General features: G+C 45.4%; 1 protein-coding gene across 1 annotated transcript in view; it reads left to right on the top strand.

Annotated features, from left to right (window-relative positions):
• The window catches only part of DNAH10 (dynein axonemal heavy chain 10), a 106,378-nt gene that overhangs the window by 4,601 nt on the left and 77,898 nt on the right, over positions 1 to 23,879 (top strand). The window contains exons 5-17 of the mRNA XM_056859433.1: positions 749 to 947; positions 2,427 to 2,621; positions 4,640 to 4,816; positions 9,273 to 9,398; positions 9,624 to 9,784; positions 12,181 to 12,332; positions 13,793 to 13,957; positions 15,416 to 15,623; positions 15,851 to 16,007; positions 20,629 to 21,105; positions 22,555 to 22,713; positions 23,481 to 23,597; positions 23,743 to 23,845. Of these exons, the coding sequence (XP_056715411.1) occupies positions 749 to 947; positions 2,427 to 2,621; positions 4,640 to 4,816; positions 9,273 to 9,398; positions 9,624 to 9,784; positions 12,181 to 12,332; positions 13,793 to 13,957; positions 15,416 to 15,623; positions 15,851 to 16,007; positions 20,629 to 21,105; positions 22,555 to 22,713; positions 23,481 to 23,597; positions 23,743 to 23,845 (2,396 nt within the window). The remainder of the gene's footprint in view (positions 1 to 748; positions 948 to 2,426; positions 2,622 to 4,639; positions 4,817 to 9,272; positions 9,399 to 9,623; positions 9,785 to 12,180; positions 12,333 to 13,792; positions 13,958 to 15,415; positions 15,624 to 15,850; positions 16,008 to 20,628; positions 21,106 to 22,554; positions 22,714 to 23,480; positions 23,598 to 23,742; positions 23,846 to 23,879) is intronic.

The following is a 23,879-nucleotide window of genomic DNA, read 5'->3' as shown; positions in this document are numbered from 1 at the left end:
ATTAGAGTACTGTGTTCAGTTTTGGGCACCACAATTTAAAAAAGATGTAGACAAGCTGGAACATGTCTAGAGGAGGGCAACAAAGATGGTGAGGGGTCTGGAGACCGTCCTATGAGGAAAGGTTGAAGGAGCTGGGTATGTTTAGCCTGAAAAGGAGAAGACTGAGAGGGGATATGATAACCATGTTCAAGTACTTGAGGGGCTGTCATATTGAGGATGGTGCCGAGCTGTTTTCTGTTGCCCAAGAAGGTCGGACCAGAATCAACGGGTTGAAATATAATCAAAAGAGTTTCCATCTAGACATTAGGAAGAATTTTCTAACAGTTAGAGTGGTTCCGCAGTGGAACAGGCTTCCTCGGGAGGTGGTAAGCTCTCCTTCAGTGGAGGTTTTTAAGGCTCAGTGGAGGTTTTTAAGGCTAGATGGCCATCTGTCAGCAATGCTGATTTTGTGACCTTAGGCAGATGATGAGAGGGAGGGCATCTTGGCCATCTTTTGGTCACTAGTTGTGAGGGGGAGGTAGTTGTGAATTTCCTGCATTGTGCAGGGGGTTAGACTTGATGACCCTGGTGGTCCCTTCCAACTCTGTGATTCTTGACTCACTTGTTCTGAAGTTCCTCTGATAAAATGCCATCTGTGGGCCAAAATACGTTGGGTTTTTTGAATGTGGGATCTGTCTGTCTTTTTGGTTTGTGTTCGTTTCTTGCATTTTGAATAAACGTGTCTTCATGCTCTTTCATGGAATCAAAGAGAAGACAGGCAGATGGCAAAAGCCAAAATGATAGATGCCAAACGGACCCTTGAAATTTGGAAGACGTCTTATTTCGACATCCGTGCCAAAATTGAAGCTTCGGGAAGGGATGCGCGCTGGGAATTTGACAGGAAGCGGTTGTTTGAAAAAACAGACTATATGGCCTCCATTTGCCAAGACTTCTACGATGTGTTACAGGTGACAGCGTGCAAAGATTATCAAAGAATGCTGAGTTTCTAGCACCAGGTCTTTGCTGAGTTTCTAGCACCAAGGTATCATGACTTGTGCTGCAGTCCCCATGTGTGCATAGAGTTCCCTGTGAGCAAGGTCTCTTCTACTTGTCTTTAGCACCGGAGCACCAGCGTGGTGTAGTGGTTAAGAGTGGTGGACTCTAATCTGGAAGGCCAGGTTTGATTCCTCACTCCTCCACATGAAGCCAGCTGGATGACCTTGAGCTAGTCACAGTTCTCTGAACTCTCTCAGCTCCACCTACCTCACAAGGTGTCTGTTGTGGGGAGAGGAAGAGAAGGTGATTATAAGCTGGTTTGATTCTTCCTTAAGTGGTAGAGAAAGTCGGCATATAAAAACCCCCAACTCTTCTTCTTCTCTCTGTCCTTGGCTTCCCCAAGGTGGAGCCTGTCAACTCTAACACTGATGTCAGCAGGAAATCCATTTACATGGGAAGTCAGCTTGTGCTTCTTTGAACTGGAGCCTGTGATGTTGCACACGGTTTTGTATTTCTACTTGTGGCACAGGGGTTTATGTTACTGTGTGTTTGGACTTTGTCTTTCTTTGAATGGAGGAGACGGTGAGTTCAGTAGACCCATTGTGGATGGAAAAAAAACTCTTCCTATTCAAACTGCTGCTAAACCCCTGCTGTCTTTTCAAAAAGTGTGAAGCATGGTTTGCACTTTTCCATCATCTGGTGGGAAGGTTGACTCTTCCGATCGACTTCTGGACCATCTCCATGGGCAGTCCAAATTGAGATTTTAAATTGTGGCCCTTGGGGTGTTTTCCCCCCCATAATTGTTGTTTTCTTTCCGTTGTAAGCCACCACCGCAAGGCAGAAAAAGTGGTTAATAAATGTTTTAAATAAATAAATTGGCACGCTCTTATTTCCTTTTCCTCCTTCCACTGAGGTTGCAGGATGATCTGCTCTGGAAGGCACTTCTGTAGAAATGTTCTCTTTCCCTTTGTTAACCGCATTAGTCTACATTAGATGGGGGAGAGGGGGTTTCTTTGGTTTATTCTTAAACTGATTTTTTTTTAAAGCCACTCAAACGAAGCACCAAAGCAAAGTGACCAAAAGTCCCGTAAAGCTTCAGCCTGAGGGATTACAGGCTGCGCCTGAGCCACTGGGCGTTTAGGGGTGATTCTTCTCCCCAACCAAAACAGCTTCAGGAGGAGGTTTAATGGGACCAAGGTTATTTTCATCAGATGCGTAACGTCTTCTCCTCCGTGATCACAGGCTCACTAGACAGCTTGTCCACCTTCAGTTACTGTCTCTGGGATTCCCTTTTGGCCCGTCTGTCAAAAAAATCTCATACCCTGCCAGAAATTCTGTTAGTTCCGCCACTGGGCGCTTGCTCTTTTCTACTGTCAAAAATAAAGCAGACATTAAAAGCCATTAAAAATATCATCTGCTTATGTGTGAACTATACTTTCTTGCCCCGACAGGTCATACAGGAATTTTACAACATCTTTGGTCCTGAACTGAAATCCGTCACAGGGGACCCGAAGCGCATTGATGAAGTCTTGAGCAGAGTGGATGGCCTGGTGAGCCCGATGGAGGCTCTGGTATTCGAACCTTTCAACATGAAATGTTCTACTCAGTGGAGGCTTGTTATGGAAAGCTTTAAAACAGAAGTTGTGGTAAGGGTGCTAGATGGACTCGCGGAGGATAGCTCCATCAATGACTACAAGCCATGATGACTATAGGGAACCTCCATGTCCAGGGGCAGCGAACCTTTGAATACCAGTGCTTGGGAGGCAGCACTGGGGGCGGGGGGAAGGCCTTGGCCTCCGTGCCCTGTTTGTTGACCCTCCACGGCAATTGTAATCTGTAATCTTGATCTGTAATCTGTAAATCATAATTGAGGATTTTATAATACTAGACTGGAATTATGTTTTAAATGCATGTCTTGTTTGTATTATATGTATTGACTGTTGGAAGCCACTCTGGGCCAGCTTTGCCAGGAAAGGTGCGGGGTAGAAATCAAAATAAATAAATAAAAACTGGTTGGCCACTGTTTGAACCAGTATGCAGGACTAGATGGGCCATTAGTCTGATCCATCAGGGCTCTTCTGATGTTCTTAACCTGCAGTGGGTTCATTTGTCCTTTGGAGAGCCACCGTGGTGTAGCAGTTAAGAGCGGTGGTTTGGAGCAGTGGACTCTACTCTGGAGAACTGGGTTTGATTCCCCACTCCTCCATATGAGCGGTGGAGGATAATCTAGTGGACTGGGTTGGTTTCCCCACTCCTACACATGAAGCCAGCTGGGTGACCTTGGGCTAGTCACACTCTCAGCCCCACCTACCCCACAGGGTGTCTATTGTGGGGAGCGGAAAGGTGATTGTAAGCCAGTCTGAGTCTCCCTTAAGTGGTAGAGAAAGCCGGCATATGAAAACCAACTCTTCTTCTGTAGGATCTGACTAGATTCGCATTTCTCCCTTCCAGCTCCGCATGCTAATCTTTGACTGCAATCCTCATCCGTTCCCACATAAAGTGGCTTGGGGAGAGGCCGATACATTTGCCGTGGTGTTGTGGGGGAGTGAACGGTGATGCGTTAAGATTGCCTTCCTGTGCTACTGATTCATGAAAATAACTAACTCATCTATTCGTGAAAATGACTTTCCCCGCTTGCTTTCCTTAATTTCTAGGATATAGAAAAAGAAGCAAAGAACTTCATTGATGAATCTTTTAAGACCCTTCGTTCTGCAGAAGCCGCTTTTGACATGCTCTTAAACTTCAAGCACATCCGCTCTCGAGAGGCCATTAATAAGCAGATGATGATGAAATTCAACGACATTCTGACACAGTATTGTAAAGAGGTATTTTTCAGGCATGCTTTAGACATTTTGGAGCAATGCATGGAAAAAAAAACCCACATCCTGGTTTCTCCTGGAGGCTCTTGGTCCGGGGGGCCCTTCCTAGGCATCATCCCGCCTTACTTGTTGAGGCCTCCTTCCTCGTAGTCGCACCAGTCAGTTGCACCTAGTGGTGAAGATGCCCCTGCTTCCACAACTAACAACTGCAGCAACCTTCCCGTCACATTGTGCTCGCAGGGAAGTTGATCATGCTTCAAAAGGCTAACCCATCCACCTCCCAGATCCCATGAAAACACCTCTGAAAGCTAGAATTCAAAGGCTGCGAACACGGCGGGTGCTCACTCTTGTTGTGCTGGACATCATAGACAGCATCCAATAGGTCCTGTAAAAAAGAGCTATGTTACAAATCCTTCCTTCGTGTCTTGCATCCGTCTTGGTGCTTAAGCTATCTGTAGTAAAAGGTCTTTTATATGAGAAGTGTGTGACACATGGGGAATTCTATGAACATTTATGCCATCTCAGAATTGAGAAGTCCCCAGGGCCTGGTGTTGAACACATGAAGCTGCCTTATACTGAATCAGACCCTTGGTCCATCGAAGTCAGCATTGTCTACTCAGACCGGCAGCTGTTCTCCAGAGTCTCAGGCAGAGGTCTTTCACATCACCTACCTGCCTAGTCCCTTTAACTGGAGATGCCGGGGATTGAACCTGGGACCTTCTGCTTGCCAAGCAGAGGCTCTACCACTGAGCCACAGCCCTTCCCCAAATGTTGATGCCGGATGTCATATTTCTAGGAAGATGATGTGGAGTAACTTTTGTTTGTTTGTTTGCTTTTGTTCTTAGCTCGAGCAGGTTAACAACATCTTTGTCAGTAACCTCGCCAACCCTCCTCTGTGCAAGAATCACCCTCCAGTGGCTGGAGCAATTTACTGGGCACGGTCTCTTTTCTTCCGCATCAAGCACACCATTGTGCGATTCCAAGAAGTGGAGGAGCTGCTGGCTAGTGACCATGGGAAAGAGGTGGTGTGGGGTTTTGTTGTTTGTTAACAATAGGCATTAGCATATCAGTAACGGAGTGTTTCAGCGGAGTGGGAAGATCTTGGAGACAATTTTTTCCCATTAATGTATACGGGAAACCCCAGTCAAAAAAAATCCTGGGACTTCAGAGGATCTGGAATAATGTTGTTTGAGGATGGGACTACTAAATACTTTTCCTGAGTTTGAGGAGCAAAAACTGAGGAGAACACAGACCAGTGGGAGTTTTGACACGGTGTGGTGGGCACAGCTACAAAATGGCCACCGTAGGAAGCGGAACCAGCCACAAAATGGCTGCCGTGTTCAGTCACAACAGTGGAGATCCCTGTGCTGCGCTGGCACCTGCTACCATTTTTTTTTAAATCTGCAGAACCTATCGAATCTCCAGTGGCCAATCAGAGACCTTGCTGGGAAAACCCCCAGTTGGCCCCGGCCACATTCTAAAAGCACTTGGCAGGTACCAGGAAAGGTGTCAGTGGCTGCCATGGCACTCATGGGTGCCGTGTTGGGGACCTCTGGAGTAATGTATAAAATTGTTTGTTGTCTGAGTGTTCTAGCAGATTTGTTTTGTTCGTTTTCCTGCATGGAAAGCCAGCATGGTGAAGTGGTTAAGAGCAGTGGTTTGTTGAAAAATTTTTTGAGGAATTGGCAAAAACAAATAGATCAGTATATTTTTCAGGTTAAAAATCCAAGATCTGCCAAGTTTTTGAGATACAGCGCACCTGGTAAGGGGGGTTGGGGTATACCAAATATTACATTATATTATACAGCATATCAATTAAGACATATTATTCCGTTGGTCTCTTTATTTAAAGAAAGAAATAAGTTAAATATGGACCTGTATCACTTAGAGAAAGTAGGTGGCCTTCAAATGCTATTTCAAAATAAGAGAGGGAAGAATTTAAATACAACTCCTTGGTCTACATTATATAGCCCGATTATGTGTTGGAACAAATAGAAAAAGAATTTATACCCAGATTATTCCTCATTAATACCTTTTGTCTACCATCCAAATTTTGAGGTGTTAAGAGGTTATGGAAGGGAATTTGAAATGATTCTTGATAAAAGGATGTTTTTAAATAATGTTAAGAAAACGATAGAAGAGGAGGGGGAATTAATGGGCCTTGAGGCTTTCCTCCCTAAACAAAGTCATTGGCTATGGAAATATCAAATAACTTCTTTTTTGAGTAAGAAGGAAATACAAGAACAAATGAAAAAGCCTTTGAATGATTTTGAGGAATTAGTTGATAAGATTGATGTAAAGGGAAGGAAATTGATTTCAAGAATATACAAAGTATTAATTGATCAGGAATATAAAAAGGCATCATCATTAAAGAGGATATGGGAAGGGGAGTTAAAAATGAATTTGAGTGAGGAGGAGTGGAAGGAAATTTTTAAAAGACCCCCATTCAAATCGATATCCATGAAAATTCAGGAACATGGTATAAAAGTATTGCAGAAATGGTACTTTACCCCACAAAAATTACATCTTATAAATAAGGGAGTAGATAGGCATAGTTGGAGAGTATGTGGGGAAATTGGTACATTTATCCACATGTGGTGGGACTGTCCAGTCATACAAAAATTTTGGAAAGAAATTTTTAAGAAAATTGAGGCGATTACTAAAGAAAAAATAGAACCCTCAGTGCAGATAGTTCTCCTGAATCTATTTTTGAACGAAAATGGGAATTGTACACAGAAAACATTAGAAGTTTTGTGATTATACCAGCAAGGTTGGTAATTGCCGTGAATAGGAAAATGGCAGAAAATATTACTTTGGACAGGTGGTGACAGAAAATAAAAATGTTCATGCTTTTGGAAAAAATTACTTTTAATACCAGAGTAATTCAAGGATATAAGGTGGGGGAAGAATTTAATAAAGGTGTGGGGTAATTTGTTACTTTATTTTGGTAAAACCTATGACTGTAATATAAGTAATTTAATTAGGTAAACCAATATTTTATGTCTTAATGAGCAGAGAATTAGTGGAATGTATTGATGCTCACATTGGGGTTTGCAAATGAAGTTAAAGAATGGTCTTTTTCTTTGGTCTATGTAATTTTTGTAATTTTTTTTGGTCTATGCAATCTATGTATTGGGTTTTTTTTTCATTCTTAATTTCTGATGTTCCTGGGTTTTGTGCACTTTCTAACAATAAAACTCTTTAAAGAAAAGAAAAAGAGCAGTGGTTTGGAGCGGTGGAGTCTGATCTGGAGAACCAGGTTTGATTCCCTGCTCCTCCACATGAGCTGTAGAGGCTAATCTGGGGAACCGGATTGGTTTCCTCACTCCTACACATGAAGCCAGCTGGGAGACCTTGGGCTAATCACAGCTCTCTTAAGAGCTCTCTCAGCCCCACCTACCTCAGAGGGTGTCTGTTGCGGGGAGGGGAAGGGAAGGTGATTGTAAGCCGGTTTGAGTCTCCCTTAAGTGGTAGAGAAAGCCGGCATTATAAAAAGCAACTCTTCTTCTTCTTCTTTGTTTTACAATTTCACCATTTGTCAGTTTTGTTTCCTTGCCTGCGGGCTGGATGATCTCACAGGTACCTTCTGGTAGCAATGGCAGTTTATTCTGGCAGAAGGTGCCTTCCCCTGACACAAGATGTTTGGAAAATGACTTTCACTTGGAGAAAGTTTCTTCCACGGAAGGAAAGCACCTCTGCCAGCAGAAGAGATTTTCTGATCCTTGCCAGACAGGAACTGGAAACAAAGAGCGATGTTCTTATTTTTTAGTATCAACCAGCATTTTCTTGTCTGTCTACGGGACACAGCGTCTAACTGTCCCTGCCCTGGGTGACTTCCTGGCCTGTTCCCATGACCCCATTGTGGTGTAGTGGTTAAGAGCGGTGGTTTGGAGTAATGGACTCTAATCTGGAGAACCGAGTTTGATTCCCCACTCCTTCACACGAGCAGCGCATTCTAATCTGGTGAACCGGGTTGGTTTCTGCACTCCTCTACATGAAGCCAGCTGGGTGACCTTGGGCTAATCACAGCTTTCTTAGAGCTCTCTCAGCCCCACCTACCTCACAGGGTGTCTGTTGTGGGGAGGGAAAGGGAAGGTGATTGTAGGCCAGTTTGATTCTTCCTTAAGTGGTAGAGAAAGTCGGCATATAAAAACCAAGTCCTATCTATCTATCTATCTATCTATCTATCTATCTATCTATCTATCTATCTATCTATCTATCTATCTATCTATCTATCTATCTATCTATCTATCCCAATAGGGGCCCAGAGCAGCTTACAGCATTCTCCTCCGCCGTTTAATCCTCACAACAACCTTGTGAGGTAGGTTAGGCTGAGAGTGTGTGACTGGGCCCAAGGTCATCAAGCAAGCGTCCATGGCAGAGTGGGGATTCGAACCTGGCCTCTGCCAGATCCTAGTCTGACACTTTCACCACTACACCAGGCTGGCTCTGTCTGAATCCTTTGTGCAGGTTAACATCTCTTGAGCCATTGCCATGACATCACAATCCCAGTTTTGGGTCTGAGGCAGAATATTGGGACGCTTGTCATCCTGGGAGCCACCTTGTACATTTTATAAGAAGCACCAGAGCATCATCAGCTGACGTGATTTCACCATGATGCTCTTAGAGGTCTCCTGTCCAAAATCCTCTGGCTTTCTTACTGCTCCTGTGATTTCTAGAGGGTTTCCTCCAGTGTTCTCTCTTTCTGCTGTGATGGGCAGCCTTCACACCTGGATAGAGAAAGAGCACCGATCAAATTGCACCTGCTTCCTCTCCTGCAAGGAGAAGACATAACGCCAAGTCTGTCTACCACGGCAAAAAGAATAAAAAAAGACTCACCAGCAAGTGTCAAACTTTTCCTATTGCCTCACTAGGCCATTAGGATCAATTGGACTGTACGGTGACGTCAAGAAACATCTAGATTTGAGTCCAGTCGCACCTTAGAGACCAACATGATTTTCAGGATGTACGCTTTTGAAAATCAAAGTTCCCTTCGTCAAATACTTTGGCTTTCAAAAGCTTGTACCCTGAAAATCTTGTCGTTTTCTAAGGTGCTACTGGACTTGAATCTAGCTGTTCTCCTGCAAAGCATGCCAGCTGCCCTCTGAAACTATCAAGAAAGCCAGTGTGGTGTAGTGGTTAAGAGCAGTGGTTTGGAGCGGTGGTCTATGGTCTGGAGAACCGGGTTTGATTCCCCACTCCTCCACATGAGTGGCAGAGGCCAATCTGGTGAACCTTGTTGGTTTCCCCACTCCTACACATGAAGCCAGCTGAGTGACCTTGGGCTAGTCACACTCTCTCAGACTCACCTACCTCACAGGGTGTCTGTTGTGGGGAGAGGAAGAAAAGGTGATTATAAGCTGGGTTTGATTCTTAAGTGGTAGAGAAAGTCGACATATAAAAACCAACTCTTCTGCTGCTGCTGCTGCATCTACTCTTTTAGAAGTGTGGTTTCCAGCTTGAATTAATTTATTTCAGGTAAGACAAAGATATCTTGAGGTGGCAAAGAAGATGAAAGAGTACGAGGATCTGAAGTATGACCAGTGGAGAGATGCAACAGAAGAGAACCTCCCTACCCTGTTGAAAAAACCCCTCCTCGCTAGAGTTCATCCTTCTGGAGCTATTATTCAGGGTAACCCAGAGGCCTATGAACTGGTGATTATAAAATCTATTCCATCCCGGACTTTTGTCTGTCCTTGGGAATGTATGCATGTTTTAGAACAGTTTCAAGTTTCATGAGTTTCTATCCCCTGATGACATCCTGTTCTTTGTCTTGCCGGTTTGACACGTCACCCTCCGTTCCATGGCGGTTGTTTTCGTGGGATGTAGACCCCGCGTGCTGACGATGTGGAGAAAAATACACGTTTCATAGTCAACTTTTCTCCCAGACTTCGAGAGATCATCAATGAAACGAAATACATGGAACAGCTGGGGTTTCCATTGCCTGAGATAGCAAGGAATGTGGCACTACAGGAGGACAAATTCCTTAGGTGAACCTTTCATTTGAATCTGCTCTGACCTGAAAGAAATATTGTGTGAAGCTCATGGTGGACTCTGATCTGGAGAACCGGGTTTGATTCCCCACTCCTCCACATGAGTGGCAAAGGGTAATCTGATGAACTGGATTTGTTTCCCCGCTCCTACCCATGAAGCCAGCTGGGTGACCTTGCTAGTCACCCAGCTGGTTAGTCACAGCTCTCTCTTCCTTAAGTGGTAGAGAAAGTCGGCATATAAAAGCCAACTCTTCTTCTTGGTGTCCCAAGGCTCTTCCTGACGCAGTTGTGCTATGCATGGGCTGGCGTGCCAAGCCAAGGGTGGGGGGTGAGGGAGCCATTCTAGGAGCCTCCTGGTTCAGCTGAGCTGTGACCTCAAACAGTGGTGGAAAAGATACTGACCTATGGTGAAAGCCCAGCAGTAACTGGCAAATCTTTATGAGGAACCAAAGTTAAGTCAAGCTATACAGGAGCTGGACAGTTCCCAGGGCAAACACCCAGGAGATGGGTGTTGCCTTAACAACTGAGCATCTAAATAGTGCAGGCTTCTGAAAGTACAATCCTATGAAGAGTTACTCCAGTCTAAGCCCATTAATTTCAGCTCATTAGACTGGCAGAGGAAGAGGAAAGAAGAAGAAGGAAGAAGAAGAAGAGTTGGTTTTTATATGCCAACTTTCTCTACCTTTTAAGGAAGAATCAAACCGGCTTACAATCTTCTTCCTCTCCCCACAACAGACACCCTGTGAGGTAGGTGGGGCTGAGAGAGCTCTAAGAGAGCTGTGACTAGCCCAAGGTCTGCCAGCTGGCTTCATGTGGAGGAGTGGGGAAACTAACCTGGTTCACCAGATTAGTGTCTGCCACTCATGTGAAGGAATGGGGAATCAAACCTGGTTCTCCAGATCAGACTCCACCGCTCCAAACCACCGCTCTTAACCACTATATCACGCTGGCTCCCTCTGCATAGGAATGCGCTATGAATGTCTAAACCTTTTGCCTCTGCTGAGAGCCACCTAGAACTGAGTGGCAGAGCACCGTTTTGGAGCCTTGCATACTGGCATTGCTGTGGGTGTTCTTCAGATATATACTCCACCAAAAACTTGGAGTGAACCGAAGGGCAGCTGGAAGAAGTGATGGAGCCTTGAAGTGAAGGTTCCTCCCTTGACTTTGAGGACAGAGGCAGATGTTGGAGGCTCTTCCTCTGGCTGGCCTTTTGGGTGCTCTTCAGATCAAGTCTGCAGGATTTCCAGAGGCAGCCTTTAACTGGACCCACATCTGGATCGGGGTTGTGAGACTCATGCTTTTTGTACTGCTAAACACAGATGGTTGATCAGGTAACACACGCACGTTAAATCAGTCGCTTTTGCCTTGATTAAGAAATGAATGGCTATGAGAGTAGTACAGGAACATCAACAAAAGTATTAAAAAGACAAATACAAACCATATTTGAGGATATGTTTTCCAAATCAAAGGTCTCTAACTGCATTTGAGAAAGCAGGTTTGGTCCAAATGCCAATGATTTTAAGTCTGTCAATTCAAATTAATTTGTAAAAATCCATTCTGTTTGCTAAGAAATATCAGATGGTCATAAACCATTATACTTTCCAAATGTAGTTATGGAAGTACTTGGCAGTGCAATCTTCTTCAGAGTTACTCTAGTCTAAATCCCTTAATGTCAATGGATTGCACTGTTAGTGATAGAGATCCTTGTTGGATCAAACTGAGTTTTCACACTATTTTGATTAATTTCGCTTTATTTCTCTGATAAGTATTTATTTTTGTTACTTTGGGTATTGCATTTTCTATCAGTCATGTTTTTATTCTGCTCTTCCTCCAGATAGCTCAGGGCAGCACTCTTTGCTCTCCCTTACTCCATTTTATCCTCACAGCAACCTTGCGACATAGGTTAGGCTGCGAGAGTGAGTGAGCAGCCCAAGATCAGCTTCATAGCTGAATGGAGATTTGAACCTAGGTCTTCCGAGTCCTCTTCAGCCACATTACCGCACTGACTCTCCCAAGTGATTGATTGATTGATTAAAGTGATTGATTTAATTTGCGTCTGCTTGGTTAACTCTTTTTGAATTTGCTCCTCAGTTTTGTATTGAGCATTGTATGACTGTGTGTTAGTTTGGTTATTTCCTTTTGAATTGAGCTACAGTTGCTTTTCCAGATGTTACTTTTCAGTTACAAAAAATGTAAGGTCAATATCCTTTTTGAATAGTTAGATACATGTCAATTTTGTATCTGTTCCCCTGCCTGGTAACAAACTGGTAAAGCCATATCAGGAAACTGATACACCTCTCACTGTCTAAAAGTGATTTTGGCAATGTTAAGATGGGGTGATGTCCGAACGCAGCAGCTCTTAGCGGTTTCCTTGTGCCACTCTCTTGTCTTAGACATACGGATGGCATAAAGCAGATGTTGGATCACTATTACAAATTAATAGCAACACTGAATTCAGCAGAGACCCAGCTTCTGGACGAACAGATACAAGAGCTTTGGCGGGTTTTCAGATCTGGCTACAAGAGGCTCAACTGGAACTCATTAGGTAAGAGCACTCATGTTGTGAAACCTTTTTCAAGTAGTTTTTGTGAATGGAAACCTTCCCAGATACACCACATCATCCTCTTGTGTCATTCCATCCCGTGAAAGAGACCGTTCAGTTATTCTGGTCCAGACCATAACTCGTGTTGCATTCCTTTCCAGTGTTGTTCTTCAGTTTCCTAGCACTAACCTTGGTGCATTTCCTAGATGTACACTCCTTCTGTTCCCAGTATTAAAGGTAAAGGTAGTCCCCTGTGCAAGCACCTGGTCATAACTGACCCATGGGGTGATGTCACATCCCAACGTTTACTAGGCAGACTATTTATGGGGAGGTTTGCCAGTGCCTTCCCCAGTCATCTTCCCTTTACCCCCAGCAAGCTGGGTAGTCATTTAACCGACCTCGGAAGGATGGATGGCTGAGTCAACCTTGAGCCGGCTACCTGAAACCAACTTCCGTCAGGATCGAACTCAGGTCGTCAGCAGAGCTTTTGACTGCAGTACTGCAGCTTTCCACTCTGCGCCACAGGGCTCGTTCCCAGTATTGCATACCTTTTTTACTGACTTTTTTCTTGCCCCTTAAATAATAATGAATTTGCTTGACTGTACTCTTGAATTCATACAGTTCAGGCCACTAAAATATTTTGATATCCTACATGTAGAAGAAAAAAGGCATAACCTTGAGACGAGACTGTGAAATAAATGAGGTCTTGGGTTGTAAAGAAGGCAGCTTTCGCTTCTGGTGAAGGAATTTGAGTGGGTGCAGTGTCACAGTGTAGAAGATCTGTTTGTTTTTTTAAAGAAGAGAGGAGAGATAATGTTGAAACTTGTCAGGTTTAGGAGTATTTTATTGTTGATTTCAGATTTTTCTGCAAACTTAGAGAATCCCCCAAGTCTCCCAAGTTTCTGCAAACTTAGGGAGTCTCCCAAGTTTGAAGAAAAATCTGTTTAGTGTCAGTGTAGCCTCGATTCGCCGATTTAGGTATCTGCAGATCGGGGTCATACGTTGCTATTAGATATATAGATCAGCTCAATACTCACAATTTGAGACCAAATTTTAGATGCACTTTGCAAAATAATGCTACTTTGGATGTATGTGAGGATAAGCTTCAGTAATACTTCCTTTTTCCTTTAATGGTACAGCTCCTAGCCAATAGGCTGTAAGCTAACAGCACATACTTTCTAGGAGAAGACTGATTGTTGAGCAGAAGTATTACATCTATGCTTGTTTCATGGTTTTATGTGATTACAATGTAAATTGTGGAATCTCCATCAGTTAAAGTAATTTAAGTCAATCTGATGCTCGCCCAAAGCACGATAAATGAGGCTGTGGGAGATCTTTCTTCTGTAGATTTTAGATTTAACCTGAGAGATGTATTAAGGAGATGGCATGCAGACCAATTAACCTAATCAGTGAACAGATCAAGGTAAAGAAGAAATTGTGACCTGGGCTCCTTTGTTTCACAGGTATTGGTGACTATATTGTCCGGTGCACACACGCCATTGGGAAGTTTGAATCACTTGTTCATCAGATTCACAAGAATGCTGAAGACATGACCAATAAGCTTTTATTAATAGAATCAACCAATCTGTTCAAAAGGCCGCCTTCCACTGGTGAAGATACACTTCCTGGTATATCTTGTCATTTTTCTTCTGAATCTGATAAAATCATTTATTTGTTTATTTTGTTTATTTGCTGTCGAGTCACAGCTGACTTATGGCAACCCTGTGGTGTTTTCAAGGCAAGAGACGTCCAGAGGTGGTTTGCCATTGCTTGCCTTCATGTCACGGCCCTGGTATTCCATGGAGGTCACCCATCCAATACTAACCTGGGCTGACCATGTTTAGCTTGATCTGGGTTCAGTGGTGGAGAAAATTATTCTTCTCCTAACTGATATAGATCTGTAAGTTGTCCATGTGATCTCGTTGCTTATTTTTGCTGCTATGAAAATCCCAGCCAAAGCCATGCTTGAGGACTAACCTGTTGTAGACTGATTTGTGTTTTTTCGGCCAAGCTATCTTTGCTGATAGGAAGAAAGTAGATTCCTTTGAAATGTGGTGTTGGAGGAGTGTGTTACCAATACCGTGGACTGCCAAAAAAAAACAAATCAGCGGATTATAGATCAAATCAAGCCTGAACTGACCCTAGAAGTGAAAATGACTAAACTGAGGCTGTCGTACTCTGGTCACATTATGAGAAGACAAGAGTCACTGGAAAAGACAATCATGCTAGGGAAAGTTGAGGGCAGCAGGAAAAGAGGAAGACCCAACAAGAGATGGATTGACTCAATCAAGGAAGCCATGGCCCTCAGTTTGCAATACCTGAGCAAGGCTGTTGACAATAGGACGTTTTGGAGGACATTGATCCATAGGGTCGCCCTCAGAAGTGACTTGATGGCACTTAACACACACACACACACATCTTTGTTTGGTTTCCTATCAATGTTTTATCCAGTTCATTTTTATTGTTTTTTCTTTTTGGGATAATCTTTGTATTTTATGTATTCTCAATATTTCTCAAGACTATAACAGCCTTTGGCCATATGCAATACATTTTTTATTGTATTTGTAGGATACAACCCCTTTTGTTTTTAATGTTTCCTCTGTCACATGTACCTTTGTCACATGGCAGGTATCTTTTAAGGGCGGGGAGAGATTTGTGTGTGTGTAAAGTGCCATCAATTTGCAGCCAACTTATGGTGACCACAGCAAGGGGCTTTCAAGGCAGGTGAGAAGCAGAGGTGGTTTTGCCATTGCCTTTCTCTGCAGTGTCTCCCTTGGTGGCATCTCTTTCAAGTACCGACCCTGCTTAATTTCCGATATCTGGCAAGATCAGGCTGTACCATGCCACCTTCCCTCCTGGGGAGAGATTTGGGGCTTGTGGTTTTATTTTTGGTTTTAAACTGAAAATGTTTTTAACTATTATTGTAAGCCACCTTGAACCACAAGGAAAGATGGGATATAAATGTTTTAATAAATAAGTAAATACAAGACCGTGTTTTCATCCCACTATTGTGATGATTTATTGTCGTTGCAAATAGCATTTGCCTTGATATAGTTAACATCTTAATCTTGCTGCCCACTCGACAGGGGTGAAGGAGTACTTTGAGTATGTCAAGCATGAGAGAGCCAGGGATGTGGAGCACATGGTTCGCAAGTACATTGCCATTGGCCCACTGCTGACGAAAATGGAGGGGCTCATCCTGAACACAAACACGGGCAGATCCCCAAGGCTGGCTCATTATTACGCCTTTTGGGAGAATAAAGTTTATCAGAGCTTGACCAACTTAGTCCTCAAGTAAGTCTGTTTCAGCACCATTTTTCTCATTTGTGGTTGTTTTTCTGATCTTTGATGTACTTTTTATTGCAGTTTATTGTTTGCTTATTTGTAGCATTTTTAGGGTACTTTTTGTTTTGCTTTGGGCCCCTCTTAGGGAGATAAGCAAGGTAAGAAGTGCCTAAATAAATAAAAAGATTGTCTGTTCTTGCTCCCAGGAAACAAATTTGATTGTCTCTTTTCTGTAGAAATTTGCAGTCTTTCAATGCAGCAGTGTTGGGAAATACTCCACTATTTCAAGCCGAAACAATTTTGTCTGCTCCTGAAATCATTCTGCAGCCCAATGCGGGTGAAATTGAAAAAATGTGCGTCCTCAGCATCCGAGATTGTGTGGAAGTAACTAAGGTGAGAATGTCAGGTTTGCTCATTATCAGATTGCCTCAATTCATGCACAGATAGAGTGGGGTCTACTTATTATTAGTATTAATTGCAGAGCAGACCAGGAATGTTACTAGAGGATGTGCTGTCTCTTCATGCTTGCATTCTGCACCATTGCAATCTCAGTGCATGCATAAAGCAGCTGGAGTTCATAGAGCTGTAGATTTCGAGATCACAATAAGTCATGTGAACATGTGAAGGTGCCTTGTTCCATTGGTACATCATTGTGGGAGTTCCAAGGTCACAGTCTACTCCGCCACCACCCCGTAGAGACACTCCCCAGTGCCCCAACTCCCCTGGAATCCTCAAACAGGGAGGGGAGGAGGAGGTTGCTCTCACCTGGGTCCTCCACGCTGCCCTCATGCTCCTGCTGTCTCTCTCTCTGGAGGAGAATAAGTCTGATACCTTCTCATCAGCCTCTGTCTGGGAGGGATTAAGTAATAGTAGAAGAAGAGTTGGTTTTTATATGCTGACTTTCTCTACCACAAGGGAGACTCAAACCAGCTTACAATCACCTTCCCTTCCCCTCCCCACAACAGACACCCTGTGAGGTGGGTGAGGCTTTAAGAGAGCAGTGAATTGCCCAAGGTCACCCAGCTGGCTTCCTGTGGAGGGATGGGGAAACAAATCCAGTTCACCAGATTAGCGTCTGCTGTTCATGTGGAGGAGTGGGGAATCAAACCCAGTTCTCCAGATTAGCGTCCACTGCTTCAAACCACCGCTCTTAACCACTACACTATGCTGGCTCTTAAGTAGCTCTCAGCAGTCTCTCCAAGCCCTGACCATGACCCCCAGACCTGGGAGACTTTCAGACATTGTGAGGACTTCGACTCCATGGCAATGGCTCAGAGGCATGTAGCCCTTCCCAGGGCGCCAAGACTAGGGCTGGTGTCAGCATACTATGCTGTGGGGCAGCTGCCTGGGCCCAGGGGTTCCGGCAGGGCCCAGTGCTGCCACCCACCCCCACCCTCTCACTTGCTAGCCCTCTACCTCCCATGCTCCCCTGCTGTATCCACAGCCTGGTGCCAGTGAGGAAAAGTCTGCAGGCAGCTGTGAGCATGGGCAGTGGGAGGGCTTGTGAGCAGACAAGGGAAGGACACTCAAGCAAGTGGAAGTCATGCAGGTGGGTGGGAGGGAAGAAGGGCATGAGTGCCTGGTGGTGGGCAGTGGAGGGGAGGGGACCCTGGGAACTGTCTGTCCGGGGCTCCCAGAAACCTGGACCCGACCATGGACACAAGACCTTCAGGGCCTCCTGGTGGTCATTTGAATGGGGTGACAGCCTCAGTCTCTGATCTAGGCCTTTGTCCAGCCTCTGGGGGCAGAGTCCCATTGCTCAGTTGACTCATGGCATCAGTCTCGCAGGTAGATGGAGGAGGCTGCTCTGGACGCTTAGTATTGTTTCCTCAGCCTCGTTGTGCTCAGACTGAGAAGCTGGGTAAAAAAACGTAATAACATAAGAAAGGTCCTGCTGGATCAGACCAAGGCCCATCAAATCCAGCAGTCTGTTCACACAGTGGCCAACCATGGGCCTCTAGGAAGCCCACAAACAAGACGACTGCAGCAGCATTATCCTGCCTGTGTTCCAAAGCACCCAATGTAATAGGCATGCTCCTCTGATCCTGGAGAGAATAGGGATGCATCATGACTAGTATTCATTTTGACTAGGAGCTATGGATAGCCCTCTCCTCCATGAACATGTCCACTCCCCTCTTAGGGCCAGCATCAGAGGTAAATGGAGGCACCCAGAGCAGAGAGGAGGCTGGGGCACTAGTAAGGCTGCAGAGAGGAAGAAATGAGAATAGCAACTCAGGAGTACAAGAAAACCTGGAGAGGTGTCAGGAAAAGAAGAGAAGTGGCTGAGGGGTGCAGTAGGGAAAGACAAGGCCAAGCAGGCAGTGAGGAGGCCATGGAGCCTGGCCAGGAACTTCCCTCCCTCGAATTGCTGCTACCACCGACGCATCTGCCCCTCCTCTGAATGCCGCATGTCCCTCTCCCAGTCTCCCATACTGGTAGATTCTGCAAACTTCCCCTCCCCGGCTAGGGTTGCCAATCTCCAGGTACTATCTGGGATCTCCTGCTATTACAAGTGATCTCCAGCCAATAGAGATCAGTTCACCTGGAGAAAATGGCTGCTTTTGCAATTGGACTCTATGGCATTGAAGTCCCTCCCCTTCCCAAACACCCGCCCTTCTCAGGCTCTGCCCCAAAAACCTCCCGCCAGTGGCGAGGAGGGACCTGGCAACCCTACCTGTGTGTTATGCGGCCCCCGGAATACTAATATAACACTTGTTAGAGGCCAAGTGTCCAGTTTAAATAAAATCATGGGCCTGGGATATGCTAGTTAGATTAATGGGGCATTTTAATGCCACATGGGAGAAAGACCCGTGTTTTTTGGTTGTCCTGTCCCAAATGGGGCCAGCTTTTTCTTTTGCCAATAGGGTTGCCAACCTCCAGGTGTTAGAAAAAATAAACAGCAATGGTGCCAAACATTAAACTTATATTAAGCATAAATTGTGATACATGTGTACAAAGCAACAAAGTGAATCATAAACAGTCAAATAACATTTTCGCTTTCATGCGTTTGTTCCCGCTAAGGAACTTGGATGCAAGCGGCAATGGCCACAGAGACACATCTTACCCAACAAAAAGGAAATATATCGAGCCTAAAACTCTGTCATTGCCATTAACGTAGCCCATCGGTTTTCTTCTAAAAGATTGACTGTACCTTTAAGCAATTCGCTAATGTAAAAATATCTTTATAGAATAGCAATATAGTTTGAATAGTTTAGGTGTAGGTTTGACAGTAACTATATATGTTATTTGACTGTTTATGATTCACTTTGTTGCTTTGTACACATGTATCCAAATTTATGCTACATATAAGTTTGTTTGGCCCCATTGCTGTTTATTTTTTCTAACACAGAATGCAGCAAACTAATTTTTTTGTGTTGCAAACCTCCAGGTGTTGGCTGGAGATCTACCTGCTGTTACAACTGATTTCCAGGCGATAGAGATCTGTTCCCCTGGAGAAAATGGCTGCTTTTGCCACTGGACTCTGTGGCCTTGAAGTCCCTCCCCTCTCCAAACCCTGCCCTCCTTAAGCCCCTCCACTCTCCAAACCCTGCCCTCCTTAAGCTCTGCCCCAAAAATCTCCAAGGTAATTCCCAACGCAGAGCTGGCAACCCTACCCCGGGCCCTACAGTGCCTACTGGTGCCCTGGAGTGGTGTAGTGGTTAAGATCAGTGGTTTGGAGCGGTGGACTCTGGAGAACTGGGTTTGATTCCCCACTCCTCTATATGAGCGGTGGACGCTGATCTGGTGAACTGGATTGATTTCCCCACTCGTCCACATGAAGCTAGCTGGGTGACCTTGGGCTAGTCACAGCTCTCTCAGCCCCACCGACCTCACAGGGTGTCACATGAAGACATGAAGCTGCCTTCTACTGAATCAGACCCTTGGTCCATCAAAGTCAGTGTTGTCTACTCAGACCGGCAGTGGCTCTCCAGGGTCTCAGGCTGAGGTCTTTCACAACACCTACTTGCCTGGTCTCTTTAACTGGAGATGCCAGGGATTGAACCTGGGACCTTCTGCATGCCAAGCAGATGCTCTACCACTGAACCACAGCCCCTCCCCTTAGTGCCGCAAGTCCTTCCAAAAAGGAGCAAAAAACAATTTATGGAAGCCCTTGAAGGGCTTGTCACCCTCCTAACCTAAGAGTCTTCCAGATCCATGAACACACATGAACACATAAAGCTGCCTTCTACTGAATCAGACTCTTGGTCCATCAAAGTCAGTATTGTCTCCTCAGACTGGCAGCGGCTCTCCAGGGTCTCAGGCTGATGTCTTTCCCATCAACTACTTGCCTAGTCCCTTGAGCTGGAGAAGCCGGGGATTGAACCTGGGACCTCCTGCATGCCAAGCAGATGCTCTACCACTGAGCCATGGCCCCACCTGGAATAAATGAAGCTGCCTTATACTGAATCAGACCCCTGGTCCATCAAAGTCAGTATTGTCTAAGACCAGCAGTGGCTCTCCAGGTTCTCAGGCTCAGGTCTTTCACATCACCTTCTTGCCTAGTCCCTTTAGCTGGAGATGCTGGGGATTGAACCTGGGACATTCTGCATGCCAAGCAGATGCTCTACCACAGAGCCACAGCCCCTCCCAGCCTAAGATCCTGGGAGACCCAAGTTTGAATCCCCACTTTCTAACGTTTTGCTTGATTCAAGAGTTCCAGGGTGGTTGTTTTTGAGAGTGGAAACTCCCTTCACATGAACACATGAAGCTGCTTTATACTGAATCAGACCCTTGGTCCACCAAAGTCAGTATTATCTACTCAGAGTCTCAGGCAGAGGTCTTTCACGTCATCTGCTTGCCTAATCCCTTGAACTGGAGAAGCCAGGGATTGAACCTCGGACCTTCTGCATGCCAAGCAGAGGCTCTACCACTGAGCCATGGCCCCTTCCCTGTCTGTTGTGGGGAGAGGAAGGGAAAGTGATTGTAAGCCGGTTTGAGTCTCCCTTAAGTGGTAGAGAAAGTCGGCATATAAAAACCAACTCTTCTTCGACGTCTTCTTTTGTCTACCACGTAGCAATTTGTCCGCTGGATGCACGGCACCTGCATTGACTGCCCGCCGCAGCACACCGACGACGATGAGCTCATTGTGGTGAGCTTCTTCAATGACATCTCCCAGAACACACACATCATCGAGCAGGCCATCCTCATCACCCAGAACATGCACAAGCTGCTGGGCTCCCTCACCAAGTACCTCAACCGCTGGAAGAGGTACCGCCCGCTCTGGAAGCTCGACAAGGCCATCGTCATGGAGAAGTTCGCTGCCAAGAAGCCGGCCTGCGTGGTCTTCGATGACAAGCTGCAGTTCTATATGAAAATTGGCCAGGAAGTGATGCAGCAGCTGCTGGTCAAGGACGAGCAGTGCCTCCGGCTGCTGCTCGGGCCTCTGGCCTGCACCGTGCAGGAGAACGCCAAAAGCTGGATGATGTCGCTCGGGAGGCTGCTCAACGAATCGGCCAGAGAGGCGCTCTTCAGCCTCCAGGAGGAAATTGAGGTAGGTGGGAAAGCCTCGGTGTGGGGATGGGGAACTTGCACGCGTTCAACTGATCACTTGCATCATTCTGTATCATGTCTAATATTCTGTGCTTGTTTCAGGTTTCTGTAATCCTCATCCAGGGGTCCCCAGCCTGGTGTCCTTGGGCACCGTGGCTCCTGCTGGCACCTTTCCTGGCGCCCGCCAAATGTTTTTGAAACTGGGTGGGGCCGGCTGGGGCTTTTGCCCAGCAAAAGCTTCTGATTGGCCATTGGAGATTTGATTGGCTGCACAGATACTTTAAAATGGTGAGGGGCTGTGGCTCAGTGGTGGACCCTATGTTTGGCATGCGGAAGGTCCCAGGTTCAATCCCCGGCATCTCCAGTTAAAGGGACTAGGCAAGGAGGTGATGTGAAAGACCTCTGCCTGAGACCCTGGAGAGCCTTGGAGAGGGGCTGTGGCTCAGTGATATGGCATCTGCTTGGCATGCAGAAGATCGCTGGTTCAATCCCCGGCATCTCCAGTTCAAGGGACTAGGCAAGTAGGTGTTGTGAAAGACCTCTAACTCAGACCCTGGAGAGCCGCTGCCTGTCTGAGGAGACAATACTGACTTTGATGAACCAAGAGTCTGATTCAGTAGAAGGCAGCTTCATGTGTTCATGTGTGTTCATGGATCTGGAAGACTCTTAGGTTAGGAGAGTGATGAGCCCTTCAAGGGCTTCCATAAATTGTTTTTTGCTCCTTTCTGGAAGGACATGTGGCACTAAGGGCTCAATGGTAGAGCATCTGCTTGGCATGCAGAAGGTCCCAGGTTCAATCCCAGCATCTGCAGTTCAAGGGACTAGGCAAGTAGGTGATGTGAAAGACCCCTGCCTGAGACCCTGGAGATCCACTGCCAGTCTGAGTAAATAGTACTGACTTTGATGGACCAAGGGTCTGATTCAGTATAAGGCAGCTTCATGTGTTCATGTGTTCAAAATGTTGCTTTGGCAGCAGCTGCCACCATAGCATAAGATAAACTGCGGCAGCCATTCTGTGTCTGCCTCTGCCTTCTGCGGCAGCCATTCTCTGGCGACCATTTTGTGGCTGCGCCCACCACGCTGTGCCAAAATTCCAAAGGTGCCCACAGGCTGAACAAGTTTTTCAGGGTATGAGCTTCCGAGAGTCAAAGCTTCCTTCATCAGATACCTGACAAAGGGAACTTTGACTCCCAAAAGCTCATACCCTAAAAATCTTGTTGGTCTCTAAGGTGCTGCTGGGCTCGAATCTGCAGATTCTACTGCAGACCAACATGGCTACCCTCTGAAATATGAGGAAGGTGGACTCCAAATAATTTGGCTTGCATCTCGTTTGTGGTTCTGAAATTCTAGTGTTGTGTTAATCACAAACAAACGAACAGTTAGATAAAAACACATCCAGGGAAATATTTCCAACTCAACCTTCCTCTTAAAAACAAATACTTCTCTCCAGAGATTGTCACAGAACCTCAAGACAACTCCCAGCACACTGGAGGACCTCAAATTTGTCCTAGGTACTATTGCCGAGATCAGACAAATGTCTCTAGAAGTGGAACTCAAGTACTTGGATATTCAAGAGCGATACCGTACCCTCGCAATGTACAACATTCCAGTAAGTGAAAATTTCTTAAGTCTGGGTGTTGTAGTATTTGTTTGAGGTACAACAGAACCTCTGGGAATCCCTGCTTTAGGGTTCCTTCCTGTTAGTTTTCTTGTTTAGAACATGCATATCCAGTGTGGTTTAGTGGTTAAGTTGGACTAGTATCTGGTACAACCGGCAACTTCAGTTAAAAGAAGAAGAAGAAGAAGAGCTGGTCTTTATATGCTGACTTTCTCTACCACTTAAGGAAGAATCAAACTGGCTTACAATCACCTTCCCTTCCCCTCCCCAAAGCAGATACTTTGTGAGGTTGGTGGGGCTGAGAGAGCTGTGACTAGCCCAAGGTCACCCAACTGGCTTCATGTGGAGGAGTGGAAAACAAATCCAGATTAGCATCTGCCGCTCATGTGGAGGAGTGGGGAATCAAACCCAGTTCTCCAGATCAGAGTCCTCTGCTCCAAACCACCACTCTTAACCACTACACCACACTGGCTCTTAACCACTACACCATGCTGACTAGGCAAGTAGGTGATGTGAAAGACCTCTGACTGAGGCCCTGGAGAGCCGCTGCCAGTCTGAGTAGACAATACTGACTTTGATGGTTCTGATTCAGTATAAGGAAGCTTCATGTGTTCAAACCAAGAAACCTCTCTGCCTTCTTGCCAGCCCTCTACTCTAAATAATAGACTCCCATGAAAGCTTTTCATTTTTTTAAAAGTTAGAATGTTGTTAGATGTATATGCACCATTTTATGAATAGTTCTCATGATTTCACTGTAGGCAACAGAAGAAGAACTGGCGCTGGTGAATAATATGAAGCAAATGTGGGAAACACTTTTCACTGAAGCGTCAACAGTTGATCACAGCCTTGGAAGTATTAAAAAGACATTTACTGAGGTATCAGCGTATTTACTTTAATAATTAAGTGCCGCCAAGTCGCAACCGACTTATGGCAACGCCCCCCATAGGGTTTTTATTTACGTGGTTGGAAAATGCACCAAAGAATGAAACACCAGTCTAATTTGGATCATATTCTCTTTAGATTACACGGGAGCAAATTGGAAACTTCAGTAAGGAAATTGCAGAATTCTACCACAGGTTTACTACCAAAGGGCCAGGTTCTGTTGGTGAGAATCTTGACCAAGGTAAGAAGGTGTAAGCTTTGTGCTTATTTCACTA

This window comes from Euleptes europaea, chromosome 13, assembly GCF_029931775.1.
Source record: "Euleptes europaea isolate rEulEur1 chromosome 13, rEulEur1.hap1, whole genome shotgun sequence".
Classification (NCBI taxonomy): domain Eukaryota; kingdom Metazoa; phylum Chordata; class Lepidosauria; order Squamata; family Sphaerodactylidae; genus Euleptes; species Euleptes europaea.
The sequence above is the reverse complement of the archived record's forward strand: the minus strand, read 5'-3'. Positions and strand labels throughout refer to the sequence as shown.